General features: G+C 41.3%; 1 protein-coding gene across 1 annotated transcript; it reads right to left on the minus strand.

The window, feature by feature from the left end:
• Nucleotides 1-11678: 11678 nt before the first annotated feature.
• On the minus strand, nt 11679-19893 carry lpar3 (lysophosphatidic acid receptor 3). Its single transcript, XM_026143208.1, has 3 exons — nt 19659-19893; nt 17950-18702; nt 11679-13149 (listed from the first exon to the last, which is right to left on the minus strand). Exons 2-3 carry the CDS (start codon nt 18686-18688, stop codon nt 12824-12826), a joined length of 1065 nt encoding a protein of 354 aa, XP_025998993.1. The 5' UTR covers nt 18689-18702; nt 19659-19893; the 3' UTR covers nt 11679-12823.
• Between the last annotated feature and the right edge of the window lie 1280 nt (nt 19894-21173).

Here is a 21173-nt window from a genome sequence, read left to right on the forward strand (position 1 = left end):
GCTTTATAAATGTGTTTTCTGGTCAGTTTCAAATATGAGAGAGGCTTATCTGTTCTTAGCATCCATTTCCCTTCAAAATACACACTATGAGTCCTGATCAGACTTCACATATGTGCAGGGTGACTGGATCCCAATAAACTAAGCAAACGCTGTGTTTAGGTAAAAAGAAAGCTGACGTTTGTTCTCGTGGTTTAATTATAGTCTTTATATTATTTTTTATCTGCATGTCAGATTATTTTTATGTACAGTCTGATTTGTGACATGGTGCACAGTAGTTTGTGTGGTGAGACTAACTGTTAAAAGGATGATGGATGTGCTTAAGAGGACCACAGGAGCAGATTGGGGGATCTTCATCTGTGTGTCAGGATTGATCTGAACTGTGGGCCAGACGCTCTCAAGATCCAGTGCCATACTGGGAATCTCTCCTCTCCCACATGATTGATGCCACTTTCTTCAAGGACCCCAGAGACTGCCATGGAGGAACTACAGGAACAGCTCCACTAACAATTAGGCAATCTCTGACAGCAAATTGATAAATTACCCTTTAGATAATAAATCTTTCAGACGTATTATTTTCAAATGAAATAATATCCACTAGGAAACAAGCTCAGTGGACACAACGCTGAAGTAAACAGCATTGTGTCCAATGTTGTGCAGCCATTAGCTTTGGTAGCATACACAGCATTTCACAGCTGACGGTGCTTTCACTCTGTATTTGGAGCAATAACTGTCTCTAATGTTCCACCAGATGGCAGTGAGTACATTTCACTACGTCCTTAAATCTCAATTCAAGTGTTGTTTTTTGTTCATATGCTTCACTGTGAAATGTGCACAGCGGAAATACAAAGTAGTAGTAATACAATATTTTACTGTTCCTAACCACCTATTACATAAATATAAGTTCTGCTGGCCTATATATATTAGTGTGTTCTCTTCTCATAATCCTCATTAAAGCAGTGTGGACCCTTTCCATCTCTCCTCATTGTTTTTCTTACAGTATATCAATCAGTCTTCACTTTCTCTTGAAGAAGATCTAGTGGACTTCCTCCAAGGACACCAGATGTTTCTGTGAGTCTAAAACTCACAGAAACCTGGATTTCTTAAAGATAACAGTCTGTAATTATTTCTAATGTAACTTTCTTTTTACCAGGTTCATCATTGTGTTCACAGGGCTGACTGTGTGGGGGTTCATCTTTTCAGGCATCTTCTTTACATGCTTCGTAGCGTTACCTGGGCTTCGTTGTGACCAACACCCCTTAATGAGCTGCTAAAGTTTTACAGGGAAGAAAACTGAGTGACTTATAACAAATCAAAAGTTATAATTTGCAAAAACATACAGTCATGTGAAAAAGAACGTTTTCATAGGACACTGTGCAATCATCTGAACAACTAAACTCCACAGTTAAATAACTTTTAGAAGAATTCTTAGGAGCCATAACTTGAAGCAGTTGTTTTCTGCATGACTTTACGAGTCTCTCACATCACTGCAGAGGAATTTTCTGCACAGTGCTGCTTTAGTTCAGTCAGCTTTGTGGGCATTTGTTTAGCAGAGCTCTCTTAATTTTCAACAACAACATTTCAGTTTTCAGTCATTCTGTTTTAGATTTGCTGCTGTGTATTGTTCTCTTGCATGACCCACTTTCAGCCACTTTTAGTCTTTAGCTATTGGACAGATAGCCTCATATTTGACTCTAGAATACTTTGGCATACAGAGGAGTTCACGATAGGGTCAAAGACAACAAGGTGTCCAGATCCAGCAGCTGCAAAATCAGCCCAAATCATCACCCCTCCACCACCATGCTTGACAGTTGGAATGAAGTGTTTCTGCTGATGTGCTTTGTTATATTTAGGCCAAATGTGGCGCTGTGCATTAAGGCCAAACATCTCCCTTTGGTTTTGTCCATCCAAAGGACATTGTTCCAGAAGTATTGCGGTTTGTTTGGATGAAACTTGCAAACACAGACCATGCTGCAATGTTCTTTTGAGAGAAAAGAGGCTTTCTCGTGTGAACACTTTCAAGCAAGTCATACCGGTGCAGTCTTTTTCTAACTGTCCTGTCATGAACTTTTCCATTTAACATGTTAACGGAGCCCGAAGAGTCTCAGATGTAGCTCTTGGGTTGAGCACTGCATGGTCTGACCTTGGGGTGAATTTTCTGGGGAGACTGTGACACTGTGTCAACACACCGCAATGCTCCGAACCAGAAAACTGTCAGAATCTCTGCTTTTATAAAGGCGCTCATACTTGCTGATAACCAATTAGTCGAGTGTATTTGATTATCAGCAGAAAGCGGCTACCCACCCTCGTAATTCCTGTGCAAACACTCGGGGTAGCGTTAGTTTTTCACAGGACAGCATAGAGCACCATGAAAACTTTTCACACGACTTTAAAATTACCAGCTGCTTTCTTTGTACAAAAATCATATATTCCCAGCTATATTTGCACATGTTACAGACCTCAAAATAGTGTTTGGGGACTACGACAGTTATTATCTGTCTTCTGCTTTGAGTTCAGGCGGCGGGAGGGGGGGGACGCCACATCCTCAGTCCCTCAGCCTGTTCCTGCTGGTCACAAAACAAAGATCAAAAGGATGCTGAAGGTTGTAATCTAGAGGGCTGTCATACTTGCTGAAATGAGGTCAGAACAAGCTGCAATCACAACTACAGTCAAGGCTGCAGAAAAGACACAAAAAAAGAGACAGATTCAGTAACTAAGTCTAAGTCTTCAGCTTAGCTATACGGAGTAACTGCATGATCCAAATACTACAATAATCCAATTTTGCTGCTTTAACTACCACTAACTGCTTATAGTGTGTCTCTCCAAAACACTGATACACATCTGCTGCTGATGTTGTGGAGCTGCTTGCCGGCAGGACCTCTGGAGTTTCGTATATGAGGTTTACATGCCCTAAATTAAAGTTGTCAAATTTCTCCTTTCTGCAGGCACAGAGTCGACAATCTGAGGCCGAACACAGAAAAGCACAAGGGTTCAGTGAAGTAGGACAATGCTGCTGTTGTAGGGTGTGTAGTGCTATGACTCCTATGAGGGCTAAGGTGAGTAAGTGTGACTACTGTAACACAAATTGTGTGTTTTGCCAGTATAATCACGACTCACTGTGTAATTTATGATGACATATTGTTACCTGTTACAGTTTCAAGTGTCTTGTGAAACTTTTTGTGCTGGACATCCTACGGGTGATACCGGTGACAAACAAAAGCCTGCAGGGGGAAAGACATACCAGTACTAGCATTACTGAGAAACCAGTATGAGATGATCTGAGATTTTGACTTTTGCAAGTTTTCTTCCAACCAAAGTTAGCAACACACCCAAACAAACACAAAAATGCCTTCTGCTAGCATTTCATAATGGTAAGATGAGGACATTTTGAAAGGATTTTCAATTTTTTCTCCGGTCATTCAAAACAGTATTAGTATTATTTAGCAGTATTTACTGATTTTAATGACTGAGATTAATTTCTAATATTTCTTATAGCAAAGATCAGTTCACGGATCATTTCCACTATATAGTCTGTATCTGTAGCTAGTACATGATTATTGTTAAACGTAGATTGAAAACATAATAATAGTAAATCATCAGAATATTGTAAATGCGAGTTTTTCCCACTTAAAGCCAGAGTTAATAAGGACGTCATCCTTCAGCAGGACATAAGCCAGGCTTCCACTGGGACAGTGGATTAGCACACAGTCCATGAACATGCACGGACTGGGACTGGTCCAGTTACTTGGCCAAAATAAAATGACATCAGTTATGTCAGCAATTTTTGACAGCATCTCACTATATATCAGGCTGTATGAAGCCTTGTTTGAAGGAAGTGTTGACCCCTGCTGCTTTTACATTGATGTGATCTCCAAATCCTGAGAGGAGTCTAGTGTGCGTGGATGAAAAACGCTCTTATTAAAAGACAAAAGTCACTCATCATCAATATGATTAAAATCTCAGTATGCAAAAGATCAATCAAGGTCTATTATTTCACACTTTGTTCTCTTTCTTTTCTTTTCTCAAAAGAAACTTAAACTGTTGAGCTTCCAGTGAGTTGTGTTTTCTGTGGAAATGCATGTGTAAGTGTAAACTGCATCTTTGAGACATTTTTACCAAATATTATGATCTTGTAGTTGATGATCCAGCTTTCAGCCCAAAACATCTTCTGTTTCTGGTACTGCAGCCGCTGCAGGAAGGAGAAGAAAAGATAAACATCAACACATGAGTCACATACATTTATTTGTGTGTCTGTGTGTTTGCATGCATACTTTCAACCGGATTATTCATCCAGAATTGCTACAGGAGCCTCCGGACTAAGACCACCAGGAACCGGAACAGCTTCTTCCCCACAGCTGTCAGACTCCTGAACTCTGCCTCCTGACATCTGACCCATGTTAAACTCACGGACTGAACACACACAACCACCTACACACACACACAATGGACAACTGTACCCTCAAACACACAATAATAACAACATGGACTGAACCACCACTCACAACCACCAGCACTTTATAGCCTCTGTAGGAATTATATCTCACTTATCTTAACTGCACTACTGTATAGCTCTGTGTAAATAATCATTCTGTACATACGATAATTTTTAATCCTACAACTTGCATAGTTCCCATTTCTGTATAACTGTATATCTCAGATTCTGTAAAGTTATTTATTTCATATTTATATCCTGTTCATATCCTGTACATAGCTTGTACTCACTACAGCCTGTACATACTTATAGTTATAGCATATTCATAACATACTTCATACCGTGTACATTATAACATACCATAATAGACCCATTTCTGTAATATACTTACATATCTATATATATTGTAATATATCTATATCACTAAAGCACTTCTGGATGGATGCAAACTGCATTTCGTTGCCCTGTACCTGTGCATGTGCAATGACAATAAAGTTGAATTCTATTCTATTCTATTCTAGTGCACAGCTTGACCATCATGGTTAGGATGAAGCCATTGCTGAATGGGGGGACTGGAAGCCCAAGGCCCACCTTGACACTGATGAAGATTGGGAAGAAAGAGAAGAGGATGATGGATGTGTATCATATTACTACATATAACTACTTTGCACCCAGATAGTTTTTCCACTGGGATCTTTATCTAACCTGGCCCTGCTGCATATAAATGCATCCTAACTTATTTCTGTACCATATTTTGTGTTAACAGGCTACCAAACAACAAGCAACTAATTGCAGTAAAAACACAAGTGGCGTAAACACAAATGCTTCAAAACTGTACTTAAATACAGTCAATGAGTAAATGACTGAGTTTTCTAGCAGTGAATGAAACACGCTGCACGTCGACTACATCCCCATGTTCAGACAAAATCATTTGTTTTTCATGCAACAGACAGAATCTTTACATAAATCTGCATTTAATGTGTTTTTGCTGTAAAAACTGCTGAATAAACATTTAATAAAACTGTGATAGACATTAAAATTACTCCCCCACTTTGTTAAGCATTCCTCTTTAACTGCTCACAAATGCAAATATCTAATCAGCAAATTACATGATAGCAAATCGAGGTATTTAAGCATGCCATCAGTGTCAAAGGTTTCTGCTGAAATCCACCAGAATGAGGAAGAAAGGTGATTTAAGTGACGCTGAATGCTGCGTGGTTGTTGGGATTTTCCCACACGGTCTCTAAGGTATACAGAGATCATCCTGAAACTGATAAAATGTCCAGTGAGAGGGTGAAAATGCTTTCTTGCCAGAGGCCAGAGGAGTAAACCAGACTGGTATGAGATGATAGGAAGGCAGCAGCAATGCAAATAATGCAAATAAAGCAGATGTGCAAAGATCACACCGGGTGCCACTCCTGTCAGATAAGAACAGGAATGTTAGACTCCGTGTCACACAGGCTCACCAAAGAAGGTCGGAAAAATCCCGTCTTGTCTGACGAGTCTTGATTTCAGCTGCAACATTCAGATAGTGGGGTCAGAACTGAGCATAGACAACATGAAAACCTTGATCTTTCATTTTGGTTTCAATGGTTCAGACTGATGGTGGCAGCATGATGGTGTAGGGGATACTTGTCAGTACACTTCAGAGCCCTTTGGACCAGACGACCTTCATTTAAACACCACACCTGGGAATAGTTGCTGACGTGTCTGTCCCTGTACGACCACAGTGTGCCCATGTTTTTATGGCTGCCTCCTTCAGGATAATAAGCCGTGTGGCAAAGCTGAGATAAACTCAGACTGCTTTCTTGAACATGACACTTAAACGGCCTCCACAGCCACCAGTTCTCAATCCAGCAGAGCGCCTTTACGAGGTGGTAGAACAGGAGATTCACGTCATGGATGCGGAGCTGCAAAACCTGGTATGGATGTATAATCATATTAAAAAATATTTTCCCAGAATATTAAAAACGAATCCCGTGACTCAGTAGGTATGACACAATCCAAAGTACACCAGCTTCTAATTTGGTACAAATATGCAGTGAGTCGGCTGTTAGGCGACATGCCTGAGCAAATGAAAACATGTTCTCACACTGTTGCATATCTCTGTGAGCACGTGTGTGTTTTTAAGAGCTGCATTTTGTCAGTAGAAGTAAAAGTAAAATGTCGTCAGTTCTGAAATTCATGTTACACAACGTTACGCCGGTCCACAACACCGGCGTAACATATGCAGCGCTTTTTGTTTGTGCTGCTTTACCTTTGAAGTCCAGTATTTCTGAGTCATCCTTCCTGCTTTGGTTACACTGTGAGTCACTATTTTTACCGCTGTCACACACTCGGTGGTCACACAGTCCTCCTTGGGGGTTTTTTTGTTTTCAACAGACAGTTTGCAGAAGTGCTCCAACAAAATGTGCTTTCACTCCTCTACACTAGTTGTTCAAGTCTGCAGACATGTGGATTCATTCATAAGTATCTTCCACCAGAGCTGCGACATTAGATGAAGTTATGATGCTTTGAAAAGGAATTTAAAAGGTTTTTACACGAAGCATATTCTGGGTGTGCCAGCTGAGACAGAGTCAAAGAGAATTATGTGCTTTATCACTACAATGCTTCCAATCTTGCAGTTTAAGCCGTTCACAGCCGTACACTCGCAGTAAGTCAGTCATTAGAAAGTAAAGAGAAGCACCACACGAGCATTAAGTACCAAATATTTTCAGATGAATCCTGAGGAAGTCAGAGTGAAGAAGATGATGTTTCTGTATTATTTCTCTTGGTTATAAAGGACGTTAACAATGCAAATATCTCTGTGTGTGTGTGTGTGTGTGTGTGTGTGTGTGTGTGTGTGTGTGTGTGTGTGTGTGTGTGTGTGTGTGTTTCTGTCAGTAATATAAATATATGAAATACATTAACAGTTAATTAAACAGGTAATGAAACAGCTCAGCATTGTCATTATGATGTGCGTCACATATTGTTGTGTCAGTTGTGGCCCCTGATACTCGAGCAGTTTGTGCCATTAGCGTTACTCCTGTGTGACAGGCTCACGTTCATGACAGATGCTCGGACGCATTACTAGAAGTGAAAGTTAGCGCGCGGTCAACACGACAGTCTGTGTCGGTTTTTCAAATGCAGAAGCTCCACAAAACCAAACAGAGCTGAAACTCCTCACATGTGATGTTGTTATTGCTTGTTGTAGAGCTTTCGCTGAATAGTCATCTTTTATATAGACGCTGTGAGATTTTTCTAGTATTTGTGTCCAGCTACACAAATGTGTAATTAACACAGGCGCTTTCATTTTTGTCTTTCCCAGCAGCAGCTCTTAAAGTAACAATCACTGATTCAGTGTAATGCCAAGCATGTGTTTGCATACGTATGTGTGTGTTTTGGGCACGGCAGATCTTCACCTGAGCTCGAAAATCCTGTTTGTGACGTTGTATTCGTAGGAGTCTGAAGCTGTAACTGTGTGCATGACACTGAACTCTTCCCCAATAGTTGCTGCTACTCGTGGGTAATGTGAGGCCTGACTTGTGACAACACATGGGTTTGCATTTGCATTCAAACAGTGTAAATATGCTTGAAGGCGGGGATACTATATCCAATATTTGCACATTTCACAAACAGATATGATTTATAGAGGCCCTAGTTTCTCCAAAGACACTGAAATTCCTCCTTCCTTTCCAAACCTGTCATAAACTTTGGAAAACAGCAAGAGACAGAGTGCAAGACAGAGAGCTGGAGGTGGTCAAACGTTCATAGGTCATTTGGTTTGTTCAGCACTGTGTTGTCCAGATCCCAGCAGACACGACAGCCACATGTGTGTAAAGTGGAAATGTTCATTCATTTAAGACACATCTTTAACTTAAGCCAAAAATAAAAGGAAAAGATCAGCAGTGGGCATCAACAAAAGCACTCTGCTAACACATTATAATAAAAATCTCTACACCTTTTGAGGGGACAGCAAAATAATTGGGTTCCTCAGCATTACACAAAAACCTGAACATTGCAAACTAAGTTGCCATACTTGGTTAGTTTGTCCTTTGTGTTTGAAATAGAGTCTTAAATAACCTCAGGCAGGCTGTGGCCTTTAAATGATGCTCAGTTGGTACCAAAGGGACCAAGTGTGCTAAAAAAAATCATTACATCACCAGCAGTAGCCTGAACCGTTGATACAAGGCGAGATGGATCCATGCTTTCATGTTTTGTTTTGTTTCATTCATCAACCAAATGTTGCAGCAGAAATTGAGCCTCGTGGGAGCATTTTTCCAGTTTTCTGAACCATAGCCTCAGTTTCCTGTTCGTAGATGACAAAAGTGACACGGGCATTGTCTTTTGCTGCTGCAGCTCATCTGCTTCAAAGTTCAACATGCTGCGCATTCAGACTTCACTCTTCTGCATACCTTTGTGGTTATTTGAGTTACTGTTGCGTTCCTATCAGCTAAAGCAGCCTGGCTATGCTCCTGTGACCGCTGGCATCAACGAGGGATTTTCTCTCAGGTAACGGGCCAGTTTCAAAGATGGTTGTGTCGGGAGAATCCCAGAAGATCAACAGTTTCTAAAATATCAGATGTTTGGCACCAACAACTCGGCCACTTCCAAAGTCACCTTTCTTCCTACAAGTGTAGATGCACTGAGTTGCTGCCATACGATGTAATTTGCACTTACTTGCAGTCAGACAGATGTATTTAATAAAGTATGTTGAGGTTCTCTGGATGTGAGAACCATATAAAGTGAATACATGACAAACTTTTTATTTTCATCTTTTGCTGATTTATGCTGAATAAGTCTGTAATCTGATTTAATTTTGAAGCTGGCCTTCATATGCGATATGAGTCCTTATTTTTAGAGCAAAAGGGATGATTTACGCAACATTTCCCATCTGTGCCTACATCTGTTTGCCCTAACATTTAGAATAAACCAAAAGACGGCATTTCTGAACATATGTGAAATTTAATTGGCTTTTCAAGAAGGCATAATTACAGCACAGCTGTAGAAAAAGACGGCCACACAACGCAGTTAACAGTTCAGGTTTTTCAGAAGGTTGAACCAGCGTGCCAATCAGCAGGAATTACAGATCTGCAGAGGCCTCTGCTTTGGTCATACAATGTGCGCTGCCATGCAGCATCATGTACATGCAAACCACATGACCCGAGTCAACCCATATCTCAACAACTGAAACGAAACTGGATGTCATTTACAACCAGGCTATACATGTACCTGTTCTGCTTCTGCACAGGGCAATACATTCAGACCGCCGTGTGAGGTTTTAAAGCTTGAAAGGATGTTAATGCAGTAAAACAGTACATCCGGCTTGTGGAAAAATAAAAATGGCTGTGGGTTTGTGGTTGCTAAGAGTAAACAATAGGCTTTCGTTTCAAGCATGTTGATTGTTGTAAATTAGAGGGAGACCTGACACATAAACAGGGCTTTTGGGGAGAACAAGAACTACGTCTATGATACGCAGTATCGAGTGTTTACTTTGGAAAGAAAGGAATTTACATCTATATGGACCGAAATCTAGAGAGTGGGTTTGAATAGTTCGCTCTTATACCTGCATTTAATGATTATTATTAACTGCCTAAATCTATACTTAATTCATATTGTCCAATTTTTTTTTTTTTTTGGCCTGTCCCGTTTGGCTCTTTTGCATCAGAATTGTTGTCTAAAGGCAAAGAAAGATGCCCAACGGATTTACTTTACCAAACTGACCATCCCAGCCTTGCCGTAATGGTCCATTTGATTCACCTTTTATTGTTTATTTTATTTTCACTTACTGAATACGGGACAGACTTGACTGGGGGAAAGAAGGGGAGAAAGAAAGAGGGAAAGAGAAACAGCTGAGAAGAGGGACGGGGGAGAAGGGCAAAAGACAAAAACCAACAGAACGGGCAGAGAAAAAAAATGCATATATCGATCACCTGGATCACCTGCTGAGAAAGAAAAAAGAAAACAAGCAGAAGAGAACAAGAGTAATAGAATAAACAACATCACAATGATATATGGGAATATGACAGTAAATACTACATATTAAACATTATTGTGCAGCACATAAGATCAACAGAACACAGTGTGCTTTGAGGTAGGAGCCAAAAAGGGTGTAGTTTGTGGGTGTGATCACCCGTGTGTACACCTGTGAGCATGGACGCGCTTGTTTTTTTAAAAGGTTCCTCCATGTAATGATCTGCTAGAGGGTGTGGGGGGGCCACAGCCCCGTCCTCCAGGGCATGAAGCAGGTATGGAGGAGATCAAGACTCCAGACATCCAGAGGCCCCCAGAACACAAGAGACCAAGGAAGACCCACAGAGGGGCAGCTGCGCCACTGTCCCAGAAAGAGCTGAGGAGAGTCCCAGATGAGGGCTCACTCAGCAGCCGCGGAGCAGAAGCCAGGGGGGGTTGCAGTGACGCATATTGTCCAAGTTTTACAGTGCGATCCACACAGGGTTTACTTATTTTTATCAGACTCGTTGCCCAATAATATAATTGACTGGAAGCGTTTAGTGCTTGAGGCCCATTAAATAGCCTAAATCATCTCAAAGTGCTCTCAAGCTGCAGTACTTCATTACAGACGGTCCTTTTAGTGCTTCTTCTTGGTGCAATCAATTCTGCAAAGGTTTATAGTATTATAATCAGTCATCACTTAGCATTGATCATCAGAGTTAAAATCTATAGACACTTAGCTTCAGTCGAACTGGATTTTCAGGCATTGCATGGCTTGTTTTGACTGGTGTGGGTGCCAAATGGGTGGTGTGTGCAACATTTAACAAGACTACAGTCCAGAGTCAAGCTGAAAAGTCTGCAGCAAAACTTTATGACAAACTGATGGTTGTTAAGAGACTTAAAACCACCAAAGTCAGTGTAATGATGACAATGCGGCGGGGTGGGGGTGGTGGGGGGGGGGGGGGGGGGGGGGCTATTTTCCACCATTAGTCCTCTGGAGATGAAGATAAAGCAAAAAAACAACAAAAAACTGACCAACCAATCAACTAATATTTCCACGAGTCTGCTGTTATGGCTGAAAATACAGGAAATACTGAAGGATATAAAAATGTATATATTTTACATATTCTTCTGGAATTAACTTAAGGTTTCTATATCATGTCATAAAAGAAATATTGTACACATTCTTATATTTGCTTATTTAAAAAAAAGAATGTCCTTAGATATTTAAAAAGACATTAAAGTTTTATGGCTTTAAAAGTCCAAAACTACACAGGAACACAGGTCATCTCAGCCTAACAAACAAACCACTAACTTGTCTCTCAATTTACAATTTTAATGACGTCCTTTACAACATACATGGCATAAATACTTTACAACCAAAGAAAAGTCATTTGAGCCCAGTCAGTGGTTTAGATTTGACCAGGAAGTTTTCCTAATCAGCCTGCAGCGCTTGTGTTCGCAAAGGGAGGTACAGTCTATTCAGTCGTATCGTCTTCAGGTCCTGAGGGCCTACTGTATGCCAAACCTCCAGCTGGAATCCAGTGTGTTGCAACATCATTTTACAGCTCTTTTACTGGTGACCAGCTGTTTCATCAGAGCAGCATCAGCCACTCAGCAAGCTGAAGCGGATGTTTGAATAAAGAAAAGTTACACAACAAGTCTGTCTGCGTGATTTGCTGCAGGTCATAGTTTTGCACAGGTGAACTGAAAAAAGGAGACAGACTGTCCACCAGAGGCCAAACTACTCAACAAGAAGTGACTGAAATTCTCACACCAAGTACATATTTTCTGCACAGTATAGTTTCAAGAATGCTTTGCTAGATCTATTGAAAGCATAAAATAAACATAAAACGAAGCCGCAGCTTTACAGTGCCCGACTTGGAACGAAATGTCACTCTTCTTGACTAGTTCTTCTACTACAGCATTCCTTAAAAGCTAACCAGGAAGTGAACTTAGTGGAAGAATCAAGCAGATATACAGAAAATCATATTGATGTCACACTTCATATGGTTTACTCCCTCGCAGGCTTAAAGGAGAAATGAACAGCCGTGCACGCCACGCCGACTTGTTTTAATCAGCCATTCGAGTGCAGTGTCACCCGTGCTTACGCAACCCAGAGGATATGATAAAAAAAACACAGGATGATTCCCATTATGGAAGAATGGGAGGTATGTGTCCAGACATGATCAAACCCTGACAGAACAGCTCGTTTGCATTCATTAGGGGAAACAGCAGTGCATGAAGATCCCTATCTCCATCGAACCAACTCCAGCAGTGGAGGAGTTGGGGTGAAATGTCTCTTCAGGAGACTGCTTTTAATCTGAGGACAAACACAACCCACTGAGACCAACTGGAGACATGTGCAGCTTCTCTTTCAAGTCGGCTCCAGTCTCTTTTCATAAAGATCGTTCAGATCTGGACAGATGTTCTCAAAAAAAAAAGAAAAAAAAGAAAAAGTTTTCAGTTCTTGAGTAAACCCTCATCATTCTTCATCTCTTCTGAGGGAGGCTGGCTGTTGCCCGTGTCGTGCCCAGAGCTCAGTGGCTTGGAGTTGGCATTTGTTGACCTCTGCCGACGAGTGCCGTTGCCAATGCAGCGCATGAGGTTCTTAAAAGTTGCCCACATTTCCTCATCCTTGTAAGAGTAGATGCAGGGATTCATGACAGAGTTGAGTACAGCCAGGAGCAGGAGCCAGCGCTTTAACTTCATGACGTGACAATTCTCACAGTTAAGGCCATCCATCAGCAGAACCACCAAGCCAGGAGTCCAGCAGATCACAAAGGCCCCTGAAGAGAAAGAAGCAAACTGCGTCATCATCTACTGTACGTTTCCTTTCAAAAATGTGTATAATTTTTGCACAAAGGCAGTCTGAAAAGTCGCATCTTCAACATTTTGCAGATGAAACTTAAATAATAAATGTCTTATTATACAGTTATGACAAGACATTTTGGACATTTATTGTATGAACTAAAATATTGATGAAAATTGTTCTAAAGAGGCGACTTTCAGCTTTGATCCTAGCAAACGAACAACAAAAACTGCATTAAAGATTGAGGAATTACGTCCTTTTGTTTCCATATTTTAAAACCTTCGTCATGAACAGTTTGAAAAGGCAAAAACAAACAGCAAACAGTCTTCTTTGTTTTGCCTTATCATACTACTTTATCATCAGCAAGTGATAAATCAGGTTAACCTGGTGTGACTGACTCTCCCACTGCAGATCGTTTCATTTCGTTATCTTTTAAAAAAAGGGTCATTTTCACTGCTTTGGTGTATTCAGCTGAAAGAGCAGAAAGTGTAGCTTTGCACAGAGCTTATCTGGCTGCTTCTGTCTTCTGGCACATCATCAATGAACTCACTGCCTCTGGAGGGTGTGCATGCTTACGTCATCTCACTGCCTCCGCCATGTTTGACACACCTTTTCCGATGCTTCGACTCAGAACAAGACCTCAACAGTTCACTTCTTTCAGAGGAACCGGTACAGCCGAGCTCCGATTCATCTGTCCACACGCCTCTTTAGAGCTGTGTTTGTTTTTGGTCATCTCTAATCTTTCCTTTCTGGTGGTTTTTCTTTACAATACATGCTGCGAATATTCACTTCTCTCGTCTGCAGACTTGCAGGCATTTTTATGTTACTGAGGTCACCGGTGTGCTCCATCTTCTTTTCACACTATGTTAAACTTTTAGTTTGGTTACTCTTATTAATTCCTCTCGTGTTTTTTTGTTTTGTTTGCAGGGTGCTGCATTTCACTTGGGCCAGTTCGTGACAATCAATGTAAAGGCTTAGCAAACAGACTGAGGTGAGCAGAGGAAGCAGGAAAATGAAAAAAGATGGTTGCTGAGGTTGTGTGGCCAGAGATGATGCAGGGGTCGGGTGATAGTTACGGTTTATTACTCCAAAATGAAGCCAGTCTGCATTTTTCCATTAGCATCTTCTTGGCATAATAAATGCTGCTGGGCTGAGGGGGCCACTTGTACATATTTCATTTATTTATTTGCTTCTGCCCGACCTTACGTCACGATCGGACCTACATTAACCAGAGGTTTTCAGCAGACGGTAAACATAACCACAGCCTGTAGATTTTTGGATGCTCTGTATAAACATTCAAACTTCCACCCGGTGTCCGATTGCTGTGCACATGTGGAGATCAGGAATTGTGCAGAAGTTATATTTTACACAAATGGAATTATGTGTTAACAAACTTCACTCCTGAAGTTAAAGCACAGAATGTAAAAGAACCACGTTGCTTAAATTCAACCTATTCTAGTCGAGAAACAAGTAGACGCAGGTTGGAAACACAATGCCATTATTGTGCTCAGTACTTAACTGTGTGTAGCAGATAATGAGGTGGGTCATGGAGGCACTGAAGCAGCCATCTACTTCAAACATGTTTGGGCACAAAGCAAAGCAACTAAAGCTTTTCTGGAAATAAAACGAACCAACAAGCATCAACCTGTCTGCTCGACTAGAGCATCTCTGAGCTTTATGTCAACAGCAGGAGAAAAACATGTTTTTTGTTTGGGTTTTTTTACAGCTCACCATTTCTTTTGTCAGACAGAGGGGTGTGGGAGAAGGGTTGAGCTCAGCTTTTATTCTAAAACTCAAAAACGAGTTATTTATATGCAGCCTTCTTCCGCCTGAATTTGTTTTCATCATCTTTGATGTCCAAAGTAACGTGAACCAAACTGTAACTGAGATTCCATCACCGTGCAGATTTTGAGGTATTCTACAAGCTCAAACTTTTTTCCTCTTAAATCTCTTACAAATAAAAAGGCTTTAGAAGCCCATGTTTTGAACATCTGCTCCTTTTGCTATTCATTTGTCGATTTGTGGTTACGCTTAAAGAATGAAAACAAATCTGCCGGGAGTATTACGATGCTTCACTTCAAAAGCAGGCCCCAACACACTGGGATGTGCTACATTTAAACAGATGGATGCTTAAACTACAACAACTGCATGCTGACAAACTAGTGCCATGAAGCGCAATTATGAAAAAAGAAGAAGAGTGATTCCTGACGCTTACTTGTTTTAAATTTGAGTGAATTTATTGTATGAAGTCGGAAAGATTATGAGCAAAAAAACAAAACACCCTAAAAACAATCTTCGGACCTGTTACAGGCCGAACACTGAGAGAAAACAGGGACAGCTGTTGTTTCCTTTTACTTCTAAAGGACAGTTTATGCATTAGCACATTCATTCTTTGGTGTGACAAAGGCCATAGCATTTCCAGTCTTTCTGCAATCAGTTATTTTACTGCTTTTAACAAAGCATGTGTGCTTCGTACGCATTTCTGAACTGGTTTGCCCTGCTGCCGTTTTTGTCTGTACAAGCAGTTTTCCCTTTACCTTGGACCTGACTCCATGCCCTACAGGTTTTGATAGTCCAATTGTTTCTTCCATAAGAGCTTCATTGACTTTTTCCCATAAAGCATAATCATTAAAACAATTGTGTTACATACTCTCCAGCTACAGTTTTAAGTAAGTAAGTTTCTGTGTTAACTGTTGAAGCTTATTGCTACTGTGAGCAGCGGTGGAGGGCTTTAGCCCTGTGATAGACAGGAGATTTATACCATATCTCGCCCTATGAAAGCTGAGATAGGTTAAGAGGAAGAAGGAAATCAACAGATAAATTAACATACTGAAGGGACGAACCTACACTTGTGTGATTACACTTCAAGCCATGGAGAAGTGCATCTGAAAGCAATCGCCGAAGTCCCCGAGTATAGGTTCTTTTTCTTTTTTCCCTTTTTTGGGTAGGGAGGAGGGGACGTTCACTGAAAACCAGTGCAGTGTGGTGGATGGTACGCCACACAGGCTGTGAAGCAGTGTCCTTGCAGGAAGAGATAATTACACAGCCGTCTGCAATAAAGTGTCTAAACAGACAAACATCTTCTACACTACATTCAGCACTGAGATATCTGCCCGTGTGAGCTGAGAAAGATAAACGCCGGACCATTTCTCTGTGGTGTGACGCTTCAACCTTCTCTTTTATCTGAAGTGCACACAAAACAAAAAGCAATCACACTGAACGCTGAGGAACTCGTCTGACCTGCAGCGCTATCAGAGATGCATCAGTCCAGCCTGCATTCCTAGCTTTGGTGACTTACTATACATAGACTGTGTTATACAGTTCTGTGCAAATGCTTCGAGTTCTCTTTTAGTTTGTCTTTGGACATTGGCTGCTTTTTCAATCAGTTCATTCCAGTCCTCGTACCTGACCATTTTCAAAGGAATGTTTTGTTTATTAAGCCAACTAACACTGAGGCAGCTAACTCAAGGGATAAACGATTGTTGTGTCTGCTAAGTTTTCTGCTATGCATAAAGAAGCTATTTTAAATTGTATCTTTAGGCACTTTGTTGCCAACAGCCTGTCACAAAAACAGTTTATTCCTGAACTGAATCTGTGTAAAATAACAATGATAACGCAGTTTGACGGACATAAAATGGTATGTTTGGACCACAAAGGTGATTTACTAAGAGCTGTTAGCTGGGGGGAAAGGATGTGGTGTGGAGGAGGAGGTCGGGAGAGAGGTGCAGCAGCGAGTGTCTACAGCCATCTGTAAAACACGGTGGAGGCTCTGCCATGGTTTAAGGCTGCCTGTCAGTCAATGGTGTTGGGAATCTTGTCAAGATGTCAAAACACTTTCAGATTTTGATCAACCATTCAACCATCTGGAAAATATCAAATTGGCAGTGACGTACTTGTTATCTAAAACATGCTGCCAATGCAGTAAAAGCGTACAAGCATAGAACAGCAACACAATGGCCGCCCCAGAGCCTCAAACAAAATAGCTTCAAATGACCTTCAAAGTCTGGTGAACTATTCCTGAAGACCATTTAAAGGAATGACATAAGAGCTTGTCTAAGAGAGTTCAGGCTGTGCTGAAGAATAAAGGTGGTCATACCAAATAATTAACTGTTTTTGACTCGTATTCTAAATCTCTGTGCACGTTTGCACACGTTTCAATGAATTGCCGCCCCTTTTCTAAGCCAAATGTACAGACGTGGGGGGTGGCTCAAGACTTTTTCACAGCACTGTACTTAAAACAGTGTAACTTCCAATGGTCTGTAGTTGCACTGCAGTAGAATATCCTTGTACACTCCTATTGTACCGTTTACAATAGAAAGCACTGGTCTGATTTTATTACTGAGCCTCTATTGAAAGGTATCCTCTTGCAAAACGCCAACAAAGGGAGCCAAGTAATGATATCCGAGGCCCTCGTCTAAGATGAGTCAACTGAGAAGGGGAGAAGGTATTATGACAAGCGTTGTACCACTAAATCATGAGTTTATGTGCCAGCGGTTAAAAAACAAGAGGTATTTCTTATTACTCTGAGGCTACAGCTTCTCAGACGTGAGGGCACTGAATGGCTGCTGTTTGGGCGAACGCAGCTAATATTTTTTTTGCCCCTTTTATAACTTGCTTTTCCATCTTGTCAGGAACATCTAGATTATAATCAAGTATCTTCAGCAGAGACTCCAAATTGTTTCTAAAGTTTGTGACAACTTTAAAAAGCACAATAGTGTTTTTATGATCCGCTGATCAGCGATACTCCTCAGGGAACTACTTTATGAGTAGCACCTACCAAGCACAACCAAGACCGTCTTCATGAGCTTCATGGGTGTCCTCTTGCGGTTGATGGAGCCGGAGGTGTGTGGCATGAGCATCGCCGTCTTCTTTTTAACGTAGGCGTAGATTCTCAGGTAGATGGACACCATGATAAGGAACACCACCAGGTTGGAGACAGACCAGAAGATCAAGTAGCTCCTGCTGAAGATGGGAGCGAGCTTGGAGCACGTGTTCAGGTTGCAGATACAGTTCCAGCCCAGACTGGGCACAGCCCCCATGAAGATGGAAATGGCCCACACCAGCACAATAAGCAGCGTCACCCTCCTCTTCGTCAGGTTGCTATGAACTTTCCAGCTCATAACAGATATGTAGCGCTCCAGAGCTATGACTAGCAGGTTTGCCAGTGAAGCTGAGAGACTGATGTCTAGAAGACCTTGGCGGATGAAGTAACCAGTGACAGTAAGTTGCCGTGACACCTCGCCCGTGTTGAACATGAGGTACACGTACGCTATCCCTGCGAGGAAGTCCGAGGCAGCCAGGTTGGAAAGGAGATAGTAGAAAGGATAATGAAACCTTTTATTGGTAATGACAGCAGCTATGACCATGACATTGGAGACCAGGATGAAACAGCAGAAGATGGAGCCCACAACCTGGACCAGGATGAGCTGAGTGGTGTCCCATTTGTCATCACCTCCGCTCTGGTTGTAAAAGAACTTCATCGTCTCATTGTAATGACAGGTGTTCTGTTCGGCCATTTTAAAAGGCAGGTCTGTGAAATGAGAAAACCAAGACGTTAAAAGCAGAACTTTTCATTATCCATGTCAATAAACCTTTTGTCTCATGTTGCATCTATGCAGTCTTAGTCACCAGCTATAAAAAAGCACAACTCATTAATATCATCTTCTACAAATTTGTTGTGATGAAATCTCTAGACTGACTGAGTTTTTTCTCTCCCCCTGAGCCATAGGTGTCAAACAATTACATTTGGCCCGTGAAGCCATACCAAATTACTATCAGAGCTGGCCTACTGGTATTACACAGCTAATATATATATTGTTTAGTATTAAGCTTTGCTTGATCCATATTCAGTTTTTCAGCAAAACGTGTTTGAGTCCATAAGAAAAGATTCATTCTTATATCTGGAGGAATAAATATATTTCAATAAATATTAACATTAGCCCGCGACTTTGTTCCAGTTTTGAATTTTGGCCCACTGTGTATTTGAGTTTGACACCCCTGCCCTAAGCCAAGGAAGAGATTCATTCATTTGACTCCAAAACGCACACAGCACAGCCTGTTTACCGGAGCCGCTCTGATTGTACAAAACTAAACTCACAGTAAACCCTCATTACTAAAGCTGAAGGGCATGGCCATATATTAAAAAATCAGAGTGAAAATCATATGGACCCCATCTGAAAGTTCCATGTATGCAAACATTTCTTAGGGTAAACGCTGCATACATGGTAATAAACCAGAGTTGACTGTAACACGGTGCAAGGTACACTTTTCTTCATGACTCCTTTGTTCACTCAAACTTTACTACAACCGGTCCGACTTGGAAACCAGTGGGCAGCAAAGCCAGGGGAGGAGATTCTAACAGCGGGACAGACAAATGATAAGCACTTGGAGAAACCACAGAAAAACTAGTCAAAACTAATAAGAAGTTAACAAAAAAGGCAATTACAGGAGATCGAGCAGAAGGGGAAAAGAGCCAGGTGGGTTTACCTGTGGGAAATGTTTGTCCTTTGAGCGTCAGCAGACTTAAAGTTGCGAAATCCTCAGTTGGACTTAATGAACATGTTTCTCCTGTAGCGCTGTGCGTCCTCGGCTGAGGACGGAGGGAGGTGACTTCACTGCGCCGCTGCCAGGACAGAGTGAGAGCAGAGCGTCTTCCTCCCCAGGTCTCAGCAGCGTGACGCAGAGGGCGTGAGCGTGGAGCCACCCACGCTCACTGCTGTATTCTTTGCACGAGACCCCGCGAGCGCACGATGACCAAACGAAACCGATAACAAGTCAGTGATCTGAATGAACCAGAAGTTTATCAGCTAGACTACGTGACAGCTGCGGATACAGTTACATCTTAACAGTGTGACGTCTTATTCGCGTTTTCAGTGTGAATAATGAAACATTCTAACTTTTTGGCTTTTAAAATCAGTCATTTGGAGTCCCTGTCACTTTTAACATGTCCATGAATTTTTACCAGGTCATTCACAAAAACATTTCTCCTTTAAACTCATCTGGTTTCATTCCTATAAGCATCATAATATGTGACGTTTAACCTGTTTTTTTAACCCTTGCTCATCTAGTCTCATATACACTGGAAACGTAGCGCAGGAAGGACTCCAGCTCCTAGACTGAGCTACAGAAGACTATGTGCGGTAGCTAGAAGCAGCTCCACCTTGAACAACAATACAACCACTTAGCATTAATAATAAATATGTCTGATAAAATATTAATTACAGGCGAGGCATTTTTCCTGCATAGGCACTTTTCTTTTTGACACAACAGCATCTTAAACTAGTTTTAATGCAACTTTACTTGAGTCAGAAAACTGATTAGAGTCAGCACTGAAAAAAGTTGAAACCAATTAACCAGCAGCTTAGCACCATTACCTGATTTTCTGGTAAATCGTCCTTGGAAGGGATTTGTTCCTTTGGGGTTTCGAGAAGCAGGCTCAGGTTATCCAATGGCCATTCAGGGCCTGTGACCGGGGTTCTCGTAGAGATGGGGCCCCAACCAAGAGGCGCATAAAAGAAATACCAAACTGTATCGACTTAAACATTAGATTTTTAAACCATATTGTCTTGTTTATATCATAGCAGGATGGCATAATTGGTAAAATATAGTAGTATGTATTTTTCCTGCCCCTTTTCTCCCCTACAATGCCGATGCTAGTAGGCTCTCCCAAAGTTAGACATCTTGTGGACCAGGTACTCCCAAACCCATGGGCACAATAGAGGAAATGTGAATAAATGTGTTCCTGATTCATTTTTGTAAATAATTCTGGATGAAAACCTTTCAGTGAAGTTATTGAGATGTCAGTTAGATGACATGCAAGCTAATCACAATGGATTGATGACCTGAAACCTTTAGCATCCAGGGAATAGTTTTGTTTTACCTGCAGGATTTTTTCCCCCATCAAAGAAAAAAAAAAGGTCCTTTTTCAGTGGACACATGCCAAACGTGCCTTTTCCCAAGAAAAGCTCTCCATTACAACAACGAACAATCATCCATGACCGA

Source organism: Astatotilapia calliptera, chromosome 15 (genome assembly GCF_900246225.1).
Source record: "Astatotilapia calliptera chromosome 15, fAstCal1.2, whole genome shotgun sequence".
Lineage (NCBI taxonomy): Eukaryota > Metazoa > Chordata > Actinopteri > Cichliformes > Cichlidae > Astatotilapia > Astatotilapia calliptera.

Excerpts from the sequence above, each read along its gene's own strand:
- lpar3 (XM_026143208.1), bottom strand. The coding sequence starts at position 18,688 with ATGGCCGAACAGAACACCTGTCATTACAATGAGACGATGAAGTTCTTT. Across the intron at positions 13,150-17,949 it reads GACGGTCTTGGTTGTGCTTG|GGGCCTTTGTGATCTGCTGG; the intron begins GTAGGTGCTACT and ends CTTTCTCTTCAG.